Below are 25,650 nucleotides of genomic sequence, written 5' to 3' on the forward strand. Positions count from 1 at the left end.
AAGGCACGGAGGAAGTGTTTAGAAACTTCCTGGCTCTTCCTTTTACGGGAAGAGAGAAAGGCATCCAAAAAGGCTTAATACAGGAATGCTCCCCCTCCCTCCCCCGCACACGCTCTTAAAAAGCAGGCTTCAGCTATAGTTGAGCTTCTGATCCTTTTTTAAGGAAATCGGGCAGGCTGGATCTAAAATGAACAGGTGTGTATGGTAACTCAAATGTTTCTTGTTAATGCTGGAGTTTGGTAACTTGCATTTGGTGTCTACTTCTATTAAGTTTAAGGAGATCTTTTATTTTGCATATCCGAGTAAGTTTAAAGTTTGCCTTCAGGTATATTTCTGTTTATGTAACTTCAACTTTTATGTTTGAGAACCTGGATTACAAACTACATCTCACATTAAAAATAGGTTTAAGAAATCAAATTAAATTTGATAGAATGAAATCAACTCTGTCTAGACAGACCATGATAGTCCATAAGAGTGGCTTAGAGGAAAGCAGTGGAGGTGATATGATACTGGTATAGTTGTCCAGACTTTTTAAGAACAGGTAACTGTCTTGTAATGCCTGATGGCGTCTGCCCTGTACCACGTGGTGTAAGATATTGTCCCCATATTTTTTTATGCATGATACTATCCACAGTTGCATTAAGCATTTAAATAGCTAATTATTTGAATTCTTAGTGAATTCCATATATTATTGTTATGTAAAAAGAGGCCTGTTTCTTTAGTTGCAAATATGTTTCCAGTAAGGAAAGGTTAGTCTGTTAATATTTCATTCTGTTATAAGGGAGGTAAGTCATAGTACCCTTTCAGATGTAGGGTGTCATTCTTGCTGATTTGGAAGAATAGTTTTGCCACTTACTCCCTTTGACTTTAATTAAATCCCCCAAACCTTCAATTATATCATTTTGTAGTAATAACTTGTTGCTGCCTAGTTCATTCAGGCATGTATTTTTCACTTTTTTGTGAAGAAGTCTTAAGTTATCTAACATGCCCTATCTCTCTTGAGGAATTGCTTGATTTCTGTCTATTGTCCTTTCTTCTGCCTGGTTTCTACAGTACTCTTTGGAGAGCCTTTCTCAGATAGGTTATGTATACAAGTGTTTGTAGGAGATGATGCAGTTCATTCCTGTGCGTTAAACTATGACAGTTCTCATTTTATTTCATGAAATAATAATGGCTTACAAGCATGCAAATAAGCAGTTTCCTGGAGTTACCAAACTATTAAACTCAATGATTAAGAAGGTATGGTGCTGTGCTAACTAATGTCTCACAAGGTAAATGAGTAACAGAGCTGAGGTAGCCATTGTAATCTGGGGTAGTGGATGTTTGAAGTCTAACAAATCAATTCCTTTAAAGATAGAGCTGTCACTAAAACTCTAACTAGTAAGCCTGTTGATTTGGGTACAGTTGTTACTTGTGCTGTTGGAGGGGAATAGCATAGGAAGAATGCAGCCTGTTTTCTTGATAATAACTTTCAAAAGGGTTGCTGAAGATAGCTGGCAAACTGCAGACTGATGGAATTGCAGAGGATATACTGTTAGACCTATAGATAAAGAGATGACTGAGTAGGACAACATGAATCTTGATAAGACAAAATCATGCCTCAGTTGTTAGTGATTCAAAGGGGTCTAATTTGGAGAAGACTGTATCCCAAATATTCCTGTTCTAATTTTCAAGAGGGGTTTGTGACTGTCATCACCCTCAAACTAGGCTTCTGTGGAATGAGACTGGTTGTTTATTCATGCTGAACTTTTCTCTTAAGGAAAGATCCTGCATGGATAGGTGGTAAATTTTTCGGAATAAAGTCTCACAAAGATTTGGCTGGAACTTTTTCTAAATTATTTATAGTTATGTTGAACAGAATAATTGACAAATAGCAACATGAGTTCAGTCATGCTAGACTACTCCTGCAGCTTTTCAGATAACCTTCACCTTTACTGCCTTAAATACTTCATGATGCTGAAATAAATTGAATGATAGAAAGTAAAATTCCTTGTAGATTAATGTGTTATGTTTGAGAATCCTAATTTACCATAGATGTATTCAGCTCAGAAGGGTTGAGATTTTTAGGGATTTGGGGGAGTTCTGTTGAAACAGTTCCAGTGTGCAGCAGTTGAAAGCCATTGAATTCTGGGAATTATTCCCTCTTCTCTGGGTAGAAGAGTGGTATTGTGTCACTGTCGAAGTCCATGGCAAGCCAGTATTTGTAGTACTGTATGGATTGCTGTCTCCTTTTATTCACCAGTCTCCTTGGAAAAGGGAGAAAAGTATGAAATGACCTTCTAAAAGGGAGAAAACCATAATAGGAGACTCTGAACTCATTAACAATTTGGAGAAGTAGGGATGTGTCTGGTCGTCTTCCAAAATGGAAACTAGAAGCAGGAGCATAGATGGTAGCTGTGAAGTGACAGGCTCCAAACTGGAGGAGTAGTTCTTAACAAAAGGTAGTTAAACTGTGGAATCCCTTGCTGCAAGATGTAGTAGCTGCTAAAGTTTTAGGCACTGAATGCGATCATGGAAAGAAGTCCTTTAAGTTTTTCTGTGTGCAAAGATGCATGCTTTGGTTCAGAGGACTGGTGAGCTGCAAACAGCTGGAGGCTGAGAGCGTTCTGGAGAGAACTGTAATAATGCTTGTTTTATGACTAAGCCTCTCCCTGTGCATCTGCCACTGTACCTTGCCTCTGATGGTGGCCTGTGCAAGGTGAGTCTCTGGCCTGATCTTTTACGATTCATGCAACTCTCTTACTTTGTAGTCTGAACCACTGTATGAAATATTCTGTGGAATGCTGTGATGAGGTTAGCCTTTTAGGCTTGCATCTGCAATTGCCTTGAACTTGTTTTAAGATGTCTCATAAAAAGCTTAACCTTTAAAACCTGAGTTTTACATGCATGTCTGTATCAGGTCCCACAGAACACTGCTCACATTGATAGTTTCATTTACTCTAACTACTTGCAGATGTGGTTCCAGTAGCTTTTGGAGCACCTGCTCAATCTGAGTTCTTGCTAGTCAAATTGCAGTTTCATCCTAGGAGATGCGGCAGATTGGTCTCTTTGGTACTCTAGTCAAACTGCACATTAAAAAGCAGTATAAAATGTGTGATGAGACTACGACTTGTCAAACTTCTAATGTTGCTGCTACAGTTTCTATTTTACAGAGGCATACACATGTTCATGAACTGTAGAGAGAAGCTCTACTAACTCAAAGTGTTAGGAAGCCACAGATGCTAAGTACGTGTAAGAAATTTTTCTACTAAATGGTCTCTGTGTTGTTTCTGCTTCTTTGCTTAAAGCAAAGGATATCCTGGGGATTCAAGTTTTATTGAATGTGTGTGTGCAGCACAGAGTGGATCTTAAATTAAGGCAAGTATTTTAATAAACAGCTCCCCCCCCCCCCCCCCCCCTTGGGGCATAGTTTATAGGGCTGCTAAAAATATCCCTGACAAAAAATTCTGGAACAACATTCACTTATGCACGTTCAATATGATAGTAAACACAATATCAGCTTTATTCTGCCAGCAAAGTGGAATACATACAGTAACTACAACGGCTATTGTACAGAATACAGGTGGAAATGTGAGATCTGTTTTGTGTAATCTGTATGTTTGAACTGTAATCAACAAAAAAGTTGATTAAGGGAAAGAGGCTCTCAAGTACAGAGAGCTGTGATAGTAAAAGCTTACATGTTACAGTGACATTAGTACTGTGATGACCAAAATATTACCACTACATCTGTTGCTGGCCACTTGTTTTATTTTGCACCACCATGTATGGCCTGGGACTTGGCACTGTTCTGCGTGGCCAAGTCCCCAGATTTGAAGCAGGGTGACATATGTGGCCTGTACATTTTGACAATTGAGCTGAGAAGGGCTGGAGGTCAGTTGGCTTCCTCTTTATTTCAGCTAATGAGGTTAAATGCTTTCACCAGCAGAGTAGGAGTGGCACTGCATGTACGAAATATCGGTAGGGTTTGGGGGAATGGGGAGGAGAATATGGTGATACTGTGACAGAGTTGTCACAGGACAAGGCATCTAGAATGCTGTGAAAATGCTTGAAAAATGAAGAGTCGTACTGATAGCCTTGTTGACCTCTGAGCTGAAATCCCCTCCCTCAGACTGAGTCTTTTTTTTCCATCCTCTCAAACATCAGTGAGCTGAAATCAGTATGGAGGGGTGGTTGCTGTTCAGAGAATAACCTAACTTTGGAGGCAGAGATCCCTAGCCTCCAAAGTTTAATAGTATCATGGCAACTTTTCTTCCTACATCAGTATTGCTAAGTATCAAAATGTTTCATGATGCAAAGAGCATTTCCACCACAAATACTGATTTCTTTCAGAAGTTAATTGGATATCAAAATCAAACAAGATTGTGTCAAACGTTGCTATCAAGTTGATGAATAACTTAGCAAGCATTGTTAGCATACAAACTATTTATTGAATTTTACCTAAAATCTGATTAATGTACTTAAATTTCATGAACTGTAGTGCGAAGTATTCAGTTGCCTGTTAGACACAGAAGACATTGCCTTGCAGATATACAGTAGAACAAGGAAGGTTTCTTAAAAGGTTCAAGAGTTAAATTTCAATTAAGAGGAGAAACACTGACAGTATGCTGATGTTTCCCTGTTGATGATGACTGGGCTTGGTCAGAAAAAGTGTATTAGAATTGAACAGCTCTTAAATATTTGTCAGATAGCTCCCAGTAAAAGATAGTGATCAGAATGACAGTCAGTGGTAGGGCGTGTTTTTCTTCTTGTTATTATTTATTGTTAAACTTAATCACCATTGCAGCTTGGACAGATTTCCAGTGCTACTGACTTTCAGCATTCTTTCCGTGCTGTGTCAAGAGATGGCAAACAATTTTTCTTTCCAATTACAGTAGCATTATTAAAGAAAACTTCACTTGCTCACCATGAGAGCAGAAACCATCCATAGCCAGAAACCATCTCAAACAATGTCAAGCTACTATAATATTTTAAGTTGATCAAGGAAGCTTGGTTGCTGTGCTTAATGCTACTGTTTGGTTTGATGAAAAACCTGTCCTGATTTTTTTTTCCCCCGAATGTAATATTACATTTTATTTGGCTTTACATGGAAGTTGGAATTGTTGCTGAAATAATGTCACTTCAGCATATTCAGTGTCACTTCAGCACATTCGGAAGCCTGAGGGATGGAGGGGAGATCAGTTATGACAACTGCAGTCCTGTTTGAGTAGCCAGTAGAGGTTGCTTCTTTAGACAGCTTCTGAAAATTCCCTTAAGTAGGTGTTAATGTGTGAGGGGCATAATGAGATGTTCTTCAGCTCTGAAACTGCTGATCTATGTATTAAACTTCAACATGTTGAAAATATAACTGTTCTCTCAAAAGACTAGTTTTGTCTTGAAGTGACAAATGTTTTGTCTAGTGAGGTGTAAAGCCTGTAAACATAGGTACTATCCTAGTTTTGCAAATAGTTAAGCATAATTTACCTATTAATAGCATACAGAATTAAGCAGTGGTACAGGAAGTCATTTTGTTTGCAAGTAATCTTAAGGAGCCATTCAAAGCCTCAATTCTGTTAATATGTATCTAGGAGTAAGGTTCCCCCCCCCCCCCAATCTAAAAGAAGATGGCATGTTACAATTTACAAATTCCAGTTAAATTTTTATAAAGTCTTAAGTAGAAAAAGCAAAGCAGTGCAAATTAGTTTGAAATCTCCTCTTGCTCTAAATTGTTGTATTCTTCTTAATAGTATTTTTTTTAACTTTATAGTTGCTTACTGGAGGTTGTGCTATTTGATGTCTAGTTTGTTGCCTACAGCAATATGTATAGAATGATGTCTAGCTTAGCTGTATAGCAAAGTCTGCAAGTAGATTTTTATCTTTAGGCTAGTGTTGCAAAAAGAGAATAAACTAAGATGAGACATTTGCTAAAGGAAGTAACATCCTTCCTGAAACATCTGGTAGCATAAGTGCTAGATAATATTTTAGCCTTGCCAAAAGCTTCCTTTGAGGTTTCAGGTGTGTAAGAATTAAAGCCAAAGCCCAAATGTTTAGCAGGAAATCATTGCCAAAAAAGGCCTTATATTAAGCACAACAGAGAGCTGTTTCAAAAAATCCAGCATATTAGCTTGAAATATTAATGCATCAAAGCTTAATTCAGTGGGACTGATCTAAATGAATACACTTAAGCTATATTTGTCCTGATTAGTACACAACTTGAGAATACATAATGGAGCCATCAGGTTTCTCAACTAGGAAATTCCCTTCTGTACTGTTCCATTTTGTAGTATCATGTGGCATTAAACTCTGGTGTTCTGTAAACAAGTTGCAGGTGGAGCATGGTGTGCTCATACACTGTTGTCTGACAGATGAACAAATTTAAAAGCAGTCCTTTTCCTAAGTTTGGACACATTAAAAACCCAAGGCTTCTCAATGCAGCTAAATCTGCAAGCCTTTCAGTATATCTGTATATATTGATGATGACCATAAAATAACTTTTAATTGCTTAGCAGAGTTGGGGCGGGGGGAAGGTTACCAACTAACATCAGCAGTTATTTCTGGAATAGATGTGGGCTGAGAAGTCACCTTTTGACTGACCAACAAGGCTATACCACAAGCAGTGGAATAAAATGAAGTCAGGTTTTGTACTGATTTAGTCTGTATTTCTGTAGTGTGCCCCTCTTTTGTGCTGATACAAGTTCCTCTTCTGTCTGGTAACCACCAACTGGGCAAGAGATGTTACAGTCTGTGACGGGTTTTGAGCTAACCTGTTTGTTCTTTGACAGGTAGGAGTATGCTGATTATCTAACCAGCAAGCCAAACAACAGCAAGTGTTGAGCTCGTGCTTTTCTCACAGTGGAGAGCGTTAACTTATCTCTTCTATCCATCTGTTAGCCTTTGGAAAATGTGTGGTTTTGCTTGTTTTCCAAAACTCTCAGATTTGGTTATAACTGTATAGTAGGTTCACAAATCATTGGATAGTGTGGGGCAAACACTAAGCTCTAAACTGTTCTAAGTAGCAGTTTTAAACTACTTACTGATATTTGGGTTTAAAATTAAGGTGTTGATTGGAACATGAGACCAAGCACAATGGTACCAGAGACTAACCCTCTTTCAAATGCTATTACTATATGTTTTGCTGAAATTGTACCTGCTTAAAATAACTTTCTAGGTGCTCAGTTCTTGTTCTAGGCCAACAAGGAACACCTTTTAGAGAGAGAGAGAAGAAAAAAGTCAGAATAAGGATAATACCCCTAACTTCCTCAAGTAGTTAATTAGTCTTAAGTATACTCTTGAGCCAGATAGCTTCTGTTTTATGGTTAAGCATCACTGTGTATTCTAAGTTTCACTCAATGTTGCAAGAATTGTAGAAACATGGATGAATGGTCACTGTTTGTTACTTTTTTTAATACATACCTGAATAAACTTAAAGCATACGGAAGGCATTGTTAGTAGTGTCTTAAGACTTTAAAAAAAAAAAAAAAACCAAACAAACAAAAAAACCAAACTTGTCCTTTTATGAATGGGAGAATTTTCCCCTCTTTGCCCCTCCACCAGGGAGGTCTCCAGGTTTGCTTCCTGGATTGTTTCAGATGAAGATGGGAAACTGGTTCTCAATTTAAAACTTTCAGAGGATTTTTTTTTTTGGGGGGGGGGGGGAGGTTTGGTATTGTCTAAATGTTAATTGCCATAGCATAACTGTGTCTCTGGGAATCTCTGTCCACACTGCCAAAAGTCAGTCAGGCAAGGCACTGAGCAACCTGATCTAATGTCAAGGTTAGCTCTCTTTGTTTCAAGGGGGAATTTAGGTGATGTGCAAAGGTTCCTGCCAACCTAGATTATACAGTGATTTAGTCTCCAGTTAATCATGGTTAACTGAAAGTGCCTGGAGTTTTAGACAGAGTCTAAACTCCCTGCAGTGTAGCTCCTTACCGTGCACTGTGGGAAAGGATTTTTTTTTTTGGCACCTTAGCTAAATATCTAAAAGTGAGCATAGGCGTGTCTCTGTACTGCTGGTACCCTGGTAGCGATATGATGGTGTATTATGGCTGCAGAGGAGTTGCTACGATATGCATTTATTTAAGTTAAGTAGCCTTTGACTCTGAGGAGCCTGTTAAAGCAGCTGGCTCTTAAGACCTGTGCCATGCTGAAGCCTGTATCTGAAGAAAGCAAATGTTGCCTATTTTCAGCTAATATTTGGATAGCCACTGAATTGATGAATCTAGCTCATTATCATAGTATCTGTTAAACTCTAAGTATGTGAGGGGACAGTGGCTTTGAAATGTCTTTTTGTGTGTGTACTTCTAAATAGATTTTACTTCTGCCCCAGAAGATTGATTGGAGTGGAAGTGATCTAGTAGAGTTAATGATCTGAATTACTTAACTGAAAAAGCAGTTTCTTTTTGGAAAAGCTGTCTAAACTTGAACAGGACAACACACTGTATTCACTTAAAGTGGTGCCAATTTAAGCCTGTGGTGTTTTTGTTAAGCTTTTCCTTTGGGGAAAAGAAATGTGAGCCTGACTTAAATGACCTGGTAAATTCTCCCTCTCTCCCTCCAACAGAAAGCCCATCAGGCTTTCATGAGGTCACAAATAGGTCTGTCCTACTTCATGGTTTCTCTTTTCTTGAAAAAGTCTACATGGGAGACAGTCTTCTCTCTGAGGCTTCTGAGTCACTAGGCCAGTGAAATGGGATGGTGAGAGGAATGTCTGGATTCTTTAAGCCTCTGAGTCTTCTCAGAAGTTCTGTTGAATCAAGTTCTCGGATCTCCAGTTTAAGGATATCCATATCAAAGTAAAGACACTTCTACTTGTCCTTCCTATTTCTATTGTAAAGGAGTTACTGACTTGTTACCTGCCAAGAATTAGATTTCAGCAGAGACCATGAGGTAGAGCATTAGCTGCAAGTAAATGAAGGCAGGTACTGTTGTGAATGCTGAAGAGAGGCAATGTAATATGAATAGTCATTCAGTTGGCACTCATTAGTGATCTGATTGCTGGTATCTTACTGAAAGAACTGCTGCATTTGTACTAGTATGTTAAGATACTGTTTTCTAAAAGTGTTTCAGTAATTGTAATCCATCTTTTTTCCCCCCCCCAGAAATGCTATGAACAAAAACAATACAAAAATGGACTCAAGTTCTGCAAGATGATCCTCTCCAACCCGAAGTTTGCTGAACATGGAGGTAACTGCAGACCTCAAGGGACTTTTTTCTCCCCTCCCCCTTCTCCCTGTCATGAGTTTAAATATACAGTTAGTCTATTTCATAGTACTGGGGAAGAAAAGATCCTATCACTGAGTATGATTCTGTCTTTAAGATTGAATAATACTCTGGATTTCAGTCTTGGTGTATTCAGACTAAGTCTCTGTGTTAGCTCATAGCCTGAAGCACTCGTGTGTGATGGGATGGTGAAGATCAAAATATATGGTAGAAGCACACTTCAGTTAAGCTTCCAAGTAAGTTGCCTTTCCAGGTTTTCAGGTCAGAGTGGTAGTGTGTGGGTGTGTTCTGTGGGTGGGTGTGGTTGGCTTGTTTGTTTGTGTTTTTTTTTTTTAATAAGGTGTTTTGCAAAGGGACTAAAAATCTTGCTTTCTTTGGCAAGTGAATACTTTGAATTAACTTTCTCTACTGCAAATCAAGTTGCCACTTACAGGGAACACAGTTAAGTGTAGTACTGTTGATGCTAAGGCTTGAAGCTGAAGACAATATGGAGATCCTGTTCTGTTAAGTATTGCAGGAAACTGGATAGGAAAATGTCTTTTATGTTTTTTTTCTTTTTAATCTGTCAGAACTTAATGCCCCGTTAGATACTGTAGTCCTGGCATGTTATGGGGCTACCATTGCTTGCTTCAGGAAATCTTTGCTTCTGAAACTGTGGGTTTTTTTTTTCTTGGTTGTCTGCTGTTGAAGCATTCTAACATTCTGTTTGCATGTATTCTGTCACTAAAATCACTTTGCCAAGATTTTATCATCAGATAGGAAAAATGTTTGTGACTAATCCTTCTTGTTTGATTCTTCCATCAGTGCCTGCTGTTTCTGGGTTGTCTTCATTACTTTGCTAAAGACAAATACAGTATTTGAGCTGCTTCAAAGCTGCAGAGAGGCCTGCCTATCTCTGTGACCTAATGCACTTGTCTCTACTAGCACTTGCATTTTTATAGCCTCTTGCTATACATTTCTATGGTCTTGTCTGCTCTTGCTGTCTCTTGAACTTTTCCAGGACAAATAGCTCCCTTGGCAGTCCACATCTTACTTGGGCTCTGAGCCACTAATGGCTTTGAAGCTTGGGAGCAAAAGCCTGGAATGAACAGCTGAAGCAGAACTAAGCCAATGAAATGATCTGATGGGAAGCTGCACTCTTGTCACACTTAGCTTCAGGGATAAGAAATTAGAAACCTCTAGTGAGAAGGTGACAAACAGATGCATTGCTGCATAATGCTGCACCAGATGCATTGGGCACTTACCTCTTCGATGTAGGATGGTAGAAGGCTGAACCCCTTCACTCAGTAGGGATACTCTTTTTCAGGCTTCCTGATGTTACTGGCGAGGTAACATTCTGGCTTTCTGTATTCTTACAGTCTGTTTTTAGGATGACTTTAACAAAACAAAAAACTCCCCAAACCTTGGTTCCTTTTTTGACTCATCATTTACTTTAGGTATACTTTTACAGAAAATCATGTTAGACAGGTCTACCCATTAAACTTCAAGCTGACCTTCTGGCTTATGGTTGACCTTGAGATGATATGCCCTTTCCACTGGTATGGGGGAAAAGGTTGTAGTTACAGGAAAGCTGGAGTACTAGGATGAAAATGTGATTAATATGCTCTTTTAGCAGAGGCCAAAAGTAAGTGATCCCTTACTTAGCGAGGAAAAAAAAGCATGAATCTGGAATAGCTTTTGGGCATATCTGCAACTTGTTTCCCACAGTGTTCCCTGAAGAATGGTGCGGAGGAGCAATACTCATACCAGCATATCATTTGTAATCTTGTGCCTCTTTGAATACTGACAAAATTTATCAAACATATACTTTGAAACAGTCTTGTACCTCCAAAATACTGTAAAAGGTAATGTTACTCTTAACTAAGGCTTTGTAAGCAGCCTTTTCATGGAGAAGGTGATATGACAAAGATCTCTGTTTCTTTAGGTTTTATTATACCATATGAAAGTTTGCATGTTTTGCCTACTTTGAGCTCTAACATACAATGAAAAGCTCTCTAAAATTGCTTTAACTTATTCTTAACTACTTTAAGAGTTAACCGTTGTATTTTGTTATTGATGAAATTAGCGTTGTCTGTGTTTGTCACATCTGTGTGGTGCTCTGCCATGGTCTTTTAAGTCCAATTTCAGAAAGGAAAATACTGTGTAACAATCTTCAGCTGTGCTAGGCAGCTATCCTGATCTAAATAATTATCATGTATTGGGGAACTGTGTAGCAACTTCAAAGTTTATCTGTATTGTGGAACTGGCATCTGAGAAGTCAAAAATAAGCATATGATGTTTCTTGCAGAGACACTGGCTATGAAAGGATTGACCTTGAACTGTTTAGGGAAGAAGGAAGACGCATATGAATTTGTTCGTAAAGGACTTCGTAATGATGTGAAGAGTCACGTCTGTATCCTTTGTAGAACATAACCTGACCTTTTTCCATGTGTTATCACTTTTGTGTATATGATTCTGTTGCTACATCAGTATGTATTTCTGAAGTACATAATGTAGTCTATTCACAAAAAGGTATATAGTGAATATTAATTTGTAATTGAATGCTTGAAATAAGGTTTTATTTTCCTTTTTACAGTTTTGCAGGATCTTTAAGAAAAATAAAATCTCTTTGTAAGGAAGAGACACTTGTATGTAAAAGACTCTCTGACACTTGCTTTCTGCAGAAAGTAACTATTTCTCGTAAAATCTGGCCTTTTCTAAAGGTACATTTTTCTTAACATGGTATAAGAAATCCAGTCTAGATGTGCTATGAAAATACCTATTTTGCTACTAAGTCTAAGTGGTGGTGGTTTAGGTCTACTGGCTTGACACATCCCGTCTAAGAGCTTGTCTTGCAGAAGCATGTACCCATGAAATGCTTACCAGCTCCACAAGAACTCTGGGAGTAGCTTCTGTTTGTTATGCCGTGGCTAGGAGGCTACTTTAGATTTACACAGAATCACTAATTTGCTCTGTATGCCCTTCAGATGCATGTAAAGTCTATTCGGGGACAGACTTCCCATAAAATCATGAAGTTTTTACCATCCAAAAATATTTCTAATGCATCACAGTTGAAAGAAATGTTCTGACTGCCATCCAGTTAAGACAAAGAGTTTGCTGTTTACACTCTCCCTATATCAAACCTCCAGAGAGTTTGAGGTTGAAGAAAATCCCAAACACATGGAGGACATCAGGGTTACTAGAAATCTGCCATGTGACAAACAAATATAACTTGTACTTGTTGGTCTATAGGAATTTAATATGTTAGATCTTGAAAGCTGAACATCTAAGGAATACCAAAGCTGCTTTCATCTGTGTGTAAGAACTCTTACACCTTAAATTAGGGAGTAAAAGATTCAGGGTATGTTGGAATAGAGCTTGAGAGTTCTGATTCCTAAACAAAACAGCAGAGTAGGGATTGTCAGCATCCCTAACTCTTGTCAGAAATCCACACTGACTCTTAAAACTGTTCAGAAGACCTGCTTGCAAATGCTGGAGGGCTCACTGGAAGAATCAGTGCTGCTTCAAGTCTAATTTGGGAAGGGAGGCAGGGGGACACTTCCTTGATTTAGGTTTTAAAAAATTGACTTTATTATGAGTTTAGTGGAATTTTTATCATTGTTTTACTTGCTCATTAAATTTCTTAGTGTAAGAGGGCTACAAGGGTTTTTTGTCTTCTGACTTCAAAGAAAGTGTAAATTCATCTGAATCCTCTTAGCCACAAATGTTCTTTTTGGGGGCTGCGTCTGTGGTAATAGTCTGTAGAACTAGCTTTCACTTGCAAGCAAGAAGATCCAGCTTCCTGCCTTTTGCTGTATTGTTCCAGTTCTACAGAGTCCCCTCATAAGCCAGGAGGTAGCTGTCTGTGCACAGCTGCTTTTCTAGTGAGTGGAAGATAGCTGGCACTGAATTAATTCTAGGCCAGACATGCAAGGGTTGTCACAATTCTCTCTGTTGTTGTCTTGTGGTGTTTTAAGAAATAGCAACCCTATTATATTATCACATTTTAAAAACAACTGCTGTAACATCAGTGTTGCTGTCTAAATCTCTGAGTCTCTCCTGATGGTGGGCTCTAGCTCTAGTACATAGGAAGAGTCAAGCCTAGAAGACAATGTAATGTAGTCCAGGGGGAAATTGAGACCTGAGACTGAGCTTTTTAATAAAGGTTCCTTCTACATTCATTTGCAAATGCCTGTGGTCAGCCATGAAGTTCTGTTGAAAGCTTGAAGCCCTGCTTATGCCCAGTATTACCCAAGCAGAGCTCAGGAATTTCTCTAAAATAAAGTTTAAATAGCCTTTGATTTACATGACCTTAATTCTTGTCCTTTGGTTTAAAGGGAGAGGCTGGTTGTATCTACTCAAGTCACCTCATTCTCATAGCTGATTTCAAGGAGGCACAAAATACATCTATGTATTCTTATTTCCTTATAGTAACTGTCCAAGGTGCCTATACTTTTTTTTGTCAAGTATGACTTTTTTTTTTTTTTTGAAAGGCACTTGGTACAGGGTAATAAAATACAGCTAGTCACTTCAGTGTTTCGATTTGTGGAAAAGTAGAAGAAAGTCTTAATTCTTATGCAACATGAAGCAGTTCTCCTTACTAGCATTGAAGGCTGGGGGGAAAATGGCTGTTTAAAACTATTCAGGAATCCAGAAGTGTTCTGATCAAATTACAGATGAGTTTTGGTCCATTCTGGATATAACATGAATCATGGTTGGGTTGGATCATCAGGCTTATTTCAAGAGTAAATGTTTCACAAAGCAGCATGTCGTATTTTCAGGACATTGTAGGCACACATGTAAAATACCACCAATTTATTGTAGGAGACAGTTCTGGCTGTTTTTGCATCTTGCTTTATTGGCTGGTATCGGCTGTTATAACTACTTATGCTTGGTAGTAGTATAGATTTATTTCTAAATGGATTTATGCCTTTTTCTTTTCTTTTCTTTTTTTTTTTTTTTTTAAACCCTGATTGCTTGGTGAAGTATATGACTTGTAAAGGGTTAAAACCTAGATTACCAGTTGGGTAACAGTAATGGTTCCTAATATGTTACTCAAGACATCATTGTAGTCCCACTGGTCAAGTACACACATTCTTTCGGATTGAATCTTCCTACTCAAGGTTCTGTCAACGGTTCATGAAGTTGCTTTGTTAAGGTACTACATTTGCCTTTGATCCATCTCCAGATTACTTGCACTCAAAGACAAAAGGCAGGATTTATAGAGAGAGGTAAGGGTATTAGGCCTACTGCTAAAACTACATCCAACATCATTTTGTCCCCCTCTCATCTGTAGTCTTAAATCATCATGGCAGCAATGGAAGACGCAGTCTCAAAGATGCATATGAAGTTTTTCTGTGTCATGCAGCCAGCTGAAATGAATTTATTCTAGCAGAAACATAAAACAGGGTCTCTTGCTTGTGTATTAGAAGTTTCCTTCAGATTATTAATTGTTGCAACTTTTTTTTTTTCTTTTGGCTGGAGTCATGTTGATATCATTATTCTTCATAATTGCAGATCCACTTTATCTCTTAACACTTAGAACTTGCTTCAGGAGTTAAATTCCTTCTCTCTGAGAAGGACTCATCTATCTTGTAGTTCTGCTTTCTAGGTTAATCTGACCAGGTTAACCCATTGAAATTTTTGATGTGCATTCTCGACTTACTTTAGAATGAAAAGTTTCAAAATGACTGATTCTTTGGAGGGAAGGGCTGCTTCTGTTTCAGGTCAGTAGAATAGGAACTCTTGTTAAATTTTTGGCTGTTAGCCCTACGAGCTATTTGTGCCATCTTTTTAATTGAGAGTAGGTGAAGGATGCATATACCACTTCCCAAGATTTGCAGTGTTTTGCTTCTTTGGAGGGCATGTGGAAGAAGTTCATGAGAGAACTTTTGAGCTACTTTTAATTTGAAGATAAAAATAAGTTCAGAATTACTACCGTGGAAGATGCTGCCTCAATGAGCAGGTACTAACCCGGAGTAGCAAACAGTAGATCTTGCCAAGTAGTCTTTCTTTTCATACAGCTCTCGGAGACTGACGCAAACACAGTCAGTGTAATGTGTTGCTATGATATCTGTTGATTTCATGCTTTGAATTCAGAGTCTTTCCAGGGTAAATGAGGATGCATGTGAAAGAAAAGTCTATTGAAATGACACAGTAGTGTTGGGAATCTGGGATGCTGTGAATCTGACAAGGATGTTTGGCAACCAAAAAGAGACAGACATGCTAAAATTTCCTTTTTCAATCAAATATAGCTCTGTGTGTCCCCCTTACTATAAAATCTGGAGACTAATTGAGGTTGCAGATAGGCAAGTAGGGAAGAGTAAAACTTCCACAGCAATTGTATTGGTAGAATGAGACACTTTGGGGATCAAAATTTCTGCTGTACTTACAGAGATATGTTTACAACATACTACTAGGAATAACTCTGTTAGATTGCGAACCACAGTTGTTTCTGTAAGTGAATATTTTGGGGGGGGGGGTTAATGAATGTGATTACAGAATGTTGGAAGTGATTTTATTGCTAATTTGGAAATGATTTTATTGCTAATTTGGAAGCATTTAATGTTTAAAAAGTGTATATCAGTAAAGTCAGTAATCTGCGTAATCAAACTCAATTTGTAACAGTGTTGATCTTCAAGGAAAATAGCAAGTTGTTTAGTCCGTAAGATGTGCACTGCTGTTACTTTGTGAGAATTGTGTGTGCGTCTTCCTTAACGTGCATTAGGTTGGCATGTGTATGGTCTGTTGCAGCGCTCTGATAAGAAATACGATGAAGCTATCAAATGCTATCGGAATGCGCTCAAACTAGATAAAGATAATCTACAGATCTTGAGAGATCTCTCTCTTTTGCAGATTCAGATGAGGGATTTAGAAGGATATAGAGTAAGTATTCTATTTAAATTCCTAATTAATTCTATTACTGTTAGTATTCTTCTGTTACTCTATTATTAATTTTGTTACTGCTAGTAATTTTGCTTCTAGTTCTTTGTTTTGTTTACTATTTCAAAGTAGAAAGTGTTTTGAGCTCTTGTCTAGGAAAGCGTGAAAATGAATGGCTGCAGAGCTCCCTATAAAGTTGAGAATAGACTCCAGAAGTACAATTACTCTGTACAATTTAATTTGTGGATCACCTTTTAAAGCTCTGTTTGTCAACTAAATTAAATGCATTAGATTCTTAGCAAGTATTTTGCACCTACCCTCTTTTACTTAATCTTGACTTGGGTCCCTACTGTTTACATTTCAGCTTTGTTGAATAAAAAATAAAAAGCATAAGACTTGAAAAAATTTAAAAAGTGGGAGTACTTACTATGTTACTGTGAGGTACTGCAAGCAGTGTTTTGGTGGTATGTACTGGAGGTGTTCTTGGTGCAAAATATGTTATTTGTGCAACCAAACTTTTTAGTATAACAGAAATGAGCGGTGAAACAGAATACCATTACAGTTTTGTGAGGAATTTTATTTCCTGAATCCTAATGACTTTTAGTTTTTATTCATTTGCACTTACTGAAATAGAGATCCCTATGCTACAGGAACCAGCTTTGCAAAAATTTCCGTGTTCCTCTGAAAGGCTGTTGTTTCAAGAAATAAAATATAAAAAAAACCCATGAGTTTGAAATGTTTTGGATAAAACTGTGTCTTTTATAGAATATTAAAAGATACTTCACTCTGATGCTAAAACTACCTTGAATCTATCTTGAAGGACATTATTAAATACTGCGGTGCCTCCCCTCTCTGCCCACACACCCAGACTTGAAGCCATGTTGATGTTTAGAGTTCATGAACTATTGAGGGCTTGACATAACCAGGGGTGTAAAGAATACCAGATTATGTTTTACCGAGTATGTGGGAAATTTGTCTTGTGATGCTTGAGTTCTTGAATCCCAACAGAGATTTTCATCATAAATAAAATTTTAAAATATGCCTAACAACCAAGTCAGTGGTTTCAAAGACAGCTAAAGTGATCTGGCTGCCAAAGGGAAAGATGTTACTTCTATTTCATGTAAAGTAGAAGACTGGAGTGTGGGGTATGGCATTAGTTAGTCTTCAGTGAGCATGGTAAATTCACTAATACAAGACAAGAAGATAACCCTTTGGCTTACGGAGTTGGACTGGTTCAGGAAGGGCGTCTGAGAAGTGCTGGAGCAGTGTAAGGATCAGAACCTCGTGCCTGGGTGTGGGGAGAGTGGGACTGCCCTTTCAGTAGCAGGAGTTCATGTTTTCTAATGGAAACTCCTCTCAGTGATTCCAAAGCTCTATTTTTGGAAAGAATTTAGGCCCTTAAGAGGTATTTTCAAAAACGATACCTTTATGTAACAACAGATTTTATGCTTTGTGCTGTGACTCCTATGTTTACAATCTAATCTGCAAGTTTATATAGTGTGAACATGCCACTTCTCACTATATTGGTAGAATTTCAAAAACTGCTGAACTTAGAACTTTTAAAAGACCTTTTAAAATATTAGCAGTAGTAGCACTAAATCATCAAAATGATTTAATGACTTTTTAACATCTATGCTGATTTAAATTGCTTTCCTTTTACTCAAGGAGACAAGATACCAGCTACTCCAGCTGCGCCCCACGCAACGGGCTTCCTGGATTGGATATGCAATTGCTTATCATTTGTTGAAAGATTATGATATGGCCTTAAAACTACTTGAAGAGTTTAGAAAAACCCAACAGGTAAGACTTGCTGTTATAGAAAGAAAATACTTGCTTTTTTTTTTTTTTTTTTTTTTTTTGATAAAAGAGAGAGTCTGAATAACTACACTTAAGAATTAGAAATTTCTATTATTTGTGGAGGTTTTTGCTTTTAGCATTTAGCTCCTTGAAATCTCTTCCAGTAGCTAGCAACTGATGCAAACTATATAGGCTTGCTTGTTCCCTGGCAATAGGCTGTTGGGATTGAGGGTGTAAGAACAGGCAGATGTGGAAACTTAGTTACTTAACATTTGTGAGACTTTAAAGAAAACCTGTAATGAGCCTGTCTCTTGAAATATAGCAGATAAAACTTCAGAAAGTACTGTTTAATGTTGGATGCGTGTTCTTTCTCATTCTTGCTTGCTCTTGTGCGTGCTCTTGCTTGCTCGTGTGTGTGCGCGCTCTCTCTGCTCCCCCCATCTTTTTTCTGAGGTTGTCTGAATGTGGTTATGTCTCTAATGCAAAGAAGGTGAAAAGAAACTTTTTCATTGTTTTGTATGCATCTGTGCATTATGCACTTAAAATCTGTGCTTGGTGTCAAAGCAGTATGAAAGGAGAGTTAGTTTTTTGTTTTTTGTTTTTTTTTTCTTTTGAGAGAAGAACTGGTGTCACTGAAACTTGTTGGAATAAATCAAATGATATGATGCTGACATCACTGAATATAACCTAGAGAGAGGTGTTATTCACTTGTTCCCTTATTTATAACTCTAAACCATAAACTCTGAATTAACAGAACAGAATGGATGTGTTGATTATTCTGGAACATAGAAAGAGAAATGGAAGTCTTTGGCTTGGAAGACATGCTGGAAGTATCATGCAGCAAGCACTAAAGTATTACCTGTCCTATAGATTGTGTTGTTTTTTGTTTGTTTGTATTTTTGTTAACAACAATGTCATATCCTGTCTGAGGTAACTATGTCTGAGAGCCAGAAGCAGACTAAACATTTTAATTAATTAATAGAAAATAGTTGCTGGGAGGGACCAGTGTTTGTATCCTTATAATGTGGTCAACAGAAGACGTTGCAAGCCAGGGATATATAACTTGCTATTTCAAAAGAGCTGTAACACCAGTGTTGCATAACAACTTAAACAGGGAATTTAAATGAAAATTGGGTCATCGTTTATGAGTGTCTGACAGCCGAAAAATCATGGTTCTGCAGTGAGTCAACAAAAGCCCATCTGAATTTAATTTTGAAATGAATATTGGAATTAGAAATAATGTATAATAGATGGTAAAAGGAAGAACTGTAAGTGATGAATTATAGAGAATTGTTAGGAATTTAAAGGACTAAGAACTTAACAGTAGTATTGAGAGAATGAGCTTATACTGTTAATGCTCATGTCTTTTCTAAAAGGTTGTGTGTAAATATGCTTGTAAGTGAAAGGAGTCATGATGATATACTTTGCAGTGTAGCAGCTAAACGAAGTTTAAATACCATCTACCACAGAAAAACATTTTACATTTGTGGAGTCTGCTGTGCAAGCTATCATGATGGGGTTTTTTGTTTTGTTTTTTTTTGTTTTGTTTTTAAAAAAAACAAAAGCCCAAGATGATCTCCAGCTCTGATGCAAGCTTTAATAAGACTTGCAATATTTGGGAAATTTCCATAAACTGAATAATATAAACAATATGAGCTGTTTAACAGCATAATGCTGTTCACAAGCAAATTATGGAAAAGCTGATCAAGTATTAAAGGACAGAAATATGCCATAAATGTCAGACAACACAAGTTTATAGAAAATTAGTCATATCAAGCCTTTTGTCTTTTCTGGAACAGGTAGATACAGTTATGTGATGTACTGCCTGCTCCTCCTACCCCCTGTGCCCAAAACATAAAAAATAAAGATAACCTTGTTAGCTTCCATTTCTCTTGCAAGATAAGTTGTGTGGGCAGTGCTCTTGTGCGTTGCTGTGCAGGCACACATAGAGCATGACCACTTGAAGAGATACGGCTGCACTGGGTCCAGAACAGGTAGGAGAGCCTGGGCAAAATCTGAGCTCAGTTTTGCCATGCTTAGCTCTTAGAGTTCCCAAATCTGCTGTTTGTGCTGTCTCTGGGTATTTAACAGTCTGTGGATGCCTTGAGCCAGTTGTACGCTGATGATGCACTTAAAATGGTTGAGTTCAGAATAGTCCATGGATCTCTGAGAAGGTACACTTCTTTCTGAATTTACTTTCCAAATCTCCCCTCTTGCCCCGTACTTTACATATGAAGTCTGAGTGAATACAAAGTTTTGTAACTTATTTGATTGAATATTGTATGTCACTAGTCAAGCTGTGAAAAGGAAGGTTGAATGACTGAAGGGTTTCAAAGTTATTACTCAATGGGAATCTTCATCAAACCAATGTTTCTGAGGAGTTTCATGGCAGTTTGTATTAGGCCTGATGTAAGTGACTGTTTACGATTGTTGTTAATGAGTAAAGAAGCAAATAGAAAATCTGTTTTGTAAAAGGTGTTACTGTCATGTTAGTTGTTAGATAATGATGATGTAGGGCTTCTGCGTACATTTACTTAGATTACTCAGGCAGCTCTGCCCATTTAGACCTGGTTTAAAACAGCCAGAAACGAGCAGTAAAATTAAGAAAAAGATCAAGGAGCTGCATTTTATTGTAGATGAGTATCTTAAGATGCTCAGATGTGTGCATCTTAAGATATTCAGATGTACTATAACCTAACTGAGCTAACAAGCTGCAAGCTGCTGCCAAAAGCAGTAGCATGACCTCTCCTGTACGCTCCCATGGCTTCCTTGTGTGGCACGGTCTGACTCATGGAGGCCTGGTTCAGGAAGCTAAAGGGGCAGAAAAATAATCAGTTTTTTGAAGGATTGATTGGCTGGACTTGAACAACTGTGAGGTGAGAGGGACAAAGAGGAAAGGGTATGATAGAAGGAACTGAGCTGCCTCTTGGTCCAGGATGCAGTTAGCTTATTTTATTGTAAAATTGTCCCCTCAGTGTAGACTTACGGGTGAAAAGCAGTTAAGACCCTTATATTTCTAAGAAGAAGCAGGGGTTTTCTCTACAGAGCACTGATAAAATATTATTGGGAGAGCAAGACTTTCTGATGGCTCTTATTAAAAATGTTGGGAATTGAAAAGAACAATATGGAAAGATTAGAGGACTAAAGAAAATGCCCTACAGCTTAAGGTTGAGATTCCATTTGCTTACTTTAAACAGAAGAAAATTAGATGATTTTAGCTCAAAGTACTGTCTTTGGGAAGAATAATAGCTAAGAAGATTGTTCAGTGGAGAAAAACAGAAGAACTAGTGGCTGGAAATTGAATGGCAAATTCAAATGATTAATAAAGCACATTTTACCATGGACAGTTTTATTCTAATTGTTAAGTTATCATCATGGGAAATGGTGGATTTTCTGTCTGTTTGTGTCTCTAGATCAGCACTGCCTGCCATCTGGAAACTGTAAATTAGCCAGATGCACAATATTTCAATCAAAAACAGGTTATGAGACTGAATGCAGATATCACTGCAGGAAATGTAACAGCCTGTGCTGTACAGCTTAAATCAGATGATTTAAAAGTCACTTTAGAATCTGAACTTTGGGAACCAAGGTGTAAAACAATTATGCTATTTGTTTTACTGTTGTATATCCCATTTTTTCCTTTCTTCTTTTCCAGAGCTAAATTTTTATTTTTAATTTTTATTTTATTCCTAATTTCTGCATCAGGCCCACAATAACAGATATGGACAGAAAACCTCTGGAGTTTTGGGGGTCTGCTATTAGGTATGTTTTGGCTGCATCTTGTCACATTCTTTCAGTGACATTTATGTTAGGGCATCTGATTGGTTGTAAAGCTTTTTTGGTCCAGGACAGGAAGAAAATTTCTTCTGAAACAGCAGAATTGATTTCAAGACAAGGTTGGAGATCTCATCGACAAGAATCATAACTCTTCTGGAAAAAAAAAAATAAGATGTATCATGCAGCAATAACAATAATGGTTTAAAAAACATGTCTTGTAGAATCTGTTTTTCTTTATAAGATGATCTGATTGTCCACGCTAAGTATTAGGTTCATAAGCTGTTTGTCTCCTGGTGAATTGCATGTTTAAAGGATAATTAATTTAATTAGATTTCAAAATTCTCTATAAAAAAGGGTTTTCTTATCATACTTGTAAAGGTGTAGCTCTGTATTGAGACTGACGGTAAGTACAGTATCTTTCTAGTAGATTTGCCCTGTATATAAAAGGTAGTTCATTTGCTTCATTGGCATTTCACAATTTTTTATGTTAGTCCTGCCAAGCCAGAAAAGTTAAGAGAAGGTTAATTGACGTGTTTCTTGTGCCTTTGCGACATATTTAAAAGGTTGTTAGAGTAATCTCTTTACATTTAAGGACTACAAACAATTCACCATGTGCCAAAAAGGTGTGCTTATTTGTAGGTGCTGAATATAAGGGTATTGTATTGGAGGGCAGGATGTTTTTGTAAAGAAAGTAGTAAAAGAAGAATTAAATTGGTGTTCTGTAATCTCAGGTCTGTGGTATTGCAGTGATGGTAACTGATAAATGTCTGCAGTTGGAGGAAGATATGCTTTAACTGTTAGTCTTGTTGCATGTGTAAATTCTGTGAAGCAGTTGATGCTTTCTGGGTAACCATATTTTATTGTTAGTGTCATTTGGTGTTTAGATCGAATGAAAACTGAGCAGAGGTGGAAATAAGTGCAGATGGAGAGAGAGGAAATGTTCTTGATTATGAAATGGATAGGATTGTGCTAGCTACTGACTGATATGTGCAAAGTTTAGGCTATTTATTCCATTAGCCATTATTTATTATAATATGCAAACAATTGCTAAAAATATTTGAATGTTGTTATTTTCAGCCACAAAACTGATGTTCAGAGTTGAATATACACATTTTTACATGCTTTCTGTAGTTATGTTATCTTTTAGCACATCTCCTATTTTTCCTTTTTTGATAGAAAAGTTTTACATCTTCTAAAAACTTACAGTATTGTAAAAGCTGCATCTGAAAATTCAAAAAGCATGTTACAAAAATATTATATCTCGTACAGTTCATCTGCACTTAGAGGAGGGCTGGAAGTAGTGCTTTAGGACAAGGTTCTTTTAATATGAATGTTAATTTCAACCAGTTTAGTATGTTGTTTATTTATTTATATTTATGTATTTATATTTATTTTACATTTTTTATTTACTTGGTTCTTTAAGGCAGGTGGGGGACGCATTATTCAGGGAACAGAAAAGTAATAGTAAACCATTTGGTGAACAGTGTGACTTACAAGTGTTTGCTCAGAAAGAAACAGTATGTAGTGTCATGGGAAAAAATCGTTAACATTATTTATCAAGCTCAGCTGCTTCTTACAGTCTGTATGTTCATATTTTTCTGAATAAAAACAAGTAACTGTCTTTCCTTGTGCAATATCAAGTTAGGCAGTATATTTCGTGTAGTAAACTGTTGCATAGACCTGCTGGGCGTTGTTTATAGGCTTCTGCATTTGGTCTCTGAAATTCTTGCAATTCACTGGTAACTGAAGTAGTTTCAGTGTATAGTAGTGAAGAGTACTTAGTGTGAAATAATCATCACCACTCTGGGAAGACTTTTCATTGCCAAATACATTTTAGGGAGTTCTCCCTTCAAGGGAATGTTTTTGAATGTGTCATCCTCTTTCCGTGGATGATGCATCAATGGGTGTGGGATGACATGCCAGTGTTACTATAGCCTGTAGGCGAAGTCCCATGTGTGCAGCTGGCAGCAGACCTCAGAAGGATTATCTGTTACTTCAAAACAGTCTTTGCGTGCTTGTGCACTATCCTTTCAGGGGGAGCAAAGTGTAGTACAGACAGTGTTCAGCTGGAGAGCGAAGTGCACACTTCTTGTCTGAGAAATGCCATCTGTCAAGCTGTACCCAGTGTTTGGGTGGCTCATTCCTTTTTGGAAGGAGTTTGATCCAGAATTTTTGGTATGCTGAAGTGAAGTATTGTGATATTCCACAATCCTGCTACAGAGCTCAGGTCAAAATTGTTGTGGGGTTTATTAGTCCTTTAGGAGGACTGAGGTTACCAAGATCTTTGCAAGTTTAATGGAACTGTATGAGGAAAGACAAAGACTCTGTTTTTAATTACCTGGCAGTAATAATAGAAAAAGTGAAATACAAAAAAAATTTTTTTTTCTCTTCTGTAACAATGGATATCCTGAATGAATTTAATTTGTTTGTGAATATTGGGAATTTTACATTTTTAATGTTTAGATAGGTATGTAGATCTGGTATCTTCTGTTGATTCAATCTCATATTCTGTAATATTGCATACAGTTGAGGTACAAGTAGATGGTATAGGTTAACTAACCCATTGCTTTTTTTTTCCTCCCAGATTCCTCCTAATAAAATAGATTATGAATATAGTGAACTGATTTTATACCAAAATCAAGTGATGAGAGAGGCAGATCTATTTCAAGAGTCTTTAGAACATATAGAGACATATGAAAAGCAAATATGTGATAAGTTAATAGTAGAAGAAATCAAAGGTAAGCTGTTGTTTTTCCCCAGCCAATCATGTTCTAAATTTTTGCTACTGGCTTTCAGGTAGGATAGAACATTGAAAAAAGAAATATGTGAAATCTTGAAACAATTTGAAACAGCTATTCTAAGTAACATCAGACTTGCATTTTTTTTGTTCTAATAACTTGGCCTATTAAAGTGGATAGTGGATGCAGGTAATATAATTTGAATTGATACTGGAAAAGAGGAGATACCAGAGCTACTGATTTTAAAGTGTATATAGAGGGAGCTTTCTGTAAGTTAAAACTAGTATAGCTCAGTTTTAATCTAATGAATAATAATAAGAATACTCTGTGGTATGTGTTGATTTTTAGGACTGAAGTATCATATTCTTGCTTCCTTCTTAAACTTTCTAGTGTTTTTATTTGTATCACCTCACTTAAAAAAAAATCAACTTTAATATTCAGTTAAAATTAAAAACAGCCAACAGTTTTGTGGTTTTGAAGTACTCCTACTGAGTTCTGAATATGCAAAATTATGGAGTGCAATGGCATATATTCTTTAACTGCTCATTGCTTGCACAATCTAACTTACCAGTAAACCAGTGTGATTTAACTGGTTGTAGTTGGTATGAAATATAGGTATAGCCTATTAGTAACAGGCAGCACAGTTAGTTGTTGGAGTCCTGAAAGGAAGAATAGTTCCTTGTTTTTCTGTTGGTCAGTGATAATCCCAGCAGCTAGCTTCAATAGACACATATGAACATTCAAATAAATAAGGCTATTTTTCAGAAATGCTGAGTGTCCTCAAATTGTGCTGGACGGCTCTACATGTGGTAACTTCAAGTAGCACTTGTAACACACAAGTAAATGCCTTTGAAAAATAAAGCCTCTCTTTTTAAGTATCTATATATGATTGAGCCCAATTTTATGCACCTAGTTTTGTAAACTTTACTCCAAGCCATCAGTGATGTTTTTTTCATGTAATTCACAGTTCTTTAGAACTTTTTTCACCCTTTACCTGGATTGTTTTTAGGAGAAATGTTACTGAAGTTGGGAAGACTAAAAGAAGCTGGTCAAGTATACAAGGAGTTAATCGAGCGCAATGCAGAAAACTGGTATTACTATGAAGGCTTGGAAAAGGCCCTACAACCTAGTAAGTTATGATACGCTGATATATTGAAAATGTATGATACACAAATATACTTAAACTTTCCTCTCTTGTTGATATAACATTACAGCTTCAGATTGAAAAAGCTTTGCTCAGCAAAAAATTCTATTCCTTCTGATCGTGAATAGGATGGTCCTG

At 37.2% G+C, this 25,650-nt stretch overlaps 1 protein-coding gene across 4 annotated transcripts in view; it reads left to right on the forward strand.

The window, feature by feature from the left end:
* Positions 1–25,650, forward strand: part of NAA16 (N-alpha-acetyltransferase 16, NatA auxiliary subunit) — a 76,419-nt gene that overhangs the window by 3,075 nt on the left and 47,694 nt on the right. For 2 of the 4 annotated variants that reach the window (XM_026099186.2, XM_026099187.2), the window contains exons 2-7: positions 9,075–9,159; positions 11,483–11,587; positions 15,902–16,059; positions 17,722–17,856; positions 24,215–24,368; positions 25,378–25,497. In XM_026099186.2, coding sequence (XP_025954971.2) covers positions 9,075–9,159; positions 11,483–11,587; positions 15,902–16,059; positions 17,722–17,856; positions 24,215–24,368; positions 25,378–25,497 — 757 coding nt within the window. Of the gene's footprint in view, positions 1–118; positions 196–9,074; positions 9,160–9,349; positions 9,432–11,482; positions 11,588–15,901; positions 16,060–17,721; positions 17,857–24,214; positions 24,369–25,377; positions 25,498–25,650 lie in introns of those variants that run through there. The other 2 variants (XM_026099188.2, XM_064504799.1) reach the window with 2 other exon arrangements.

Source organism: Dromaius novaehollandiae, chromosome 1, assembly GCF_036370855.1.
Source record: "Dromaius novaehollandiae isolate bDroNov1 chromosome 1, bDroNov1.hap1, whole genome shotgun sequence".
Taxonomy (NCBI): domain Eukaryota; kingdom Metazoa; phylum Chordata; class Aves; order Casuariiformes; family Dromaiidae; genus Dromaius; species Dromaius novaehollandiae.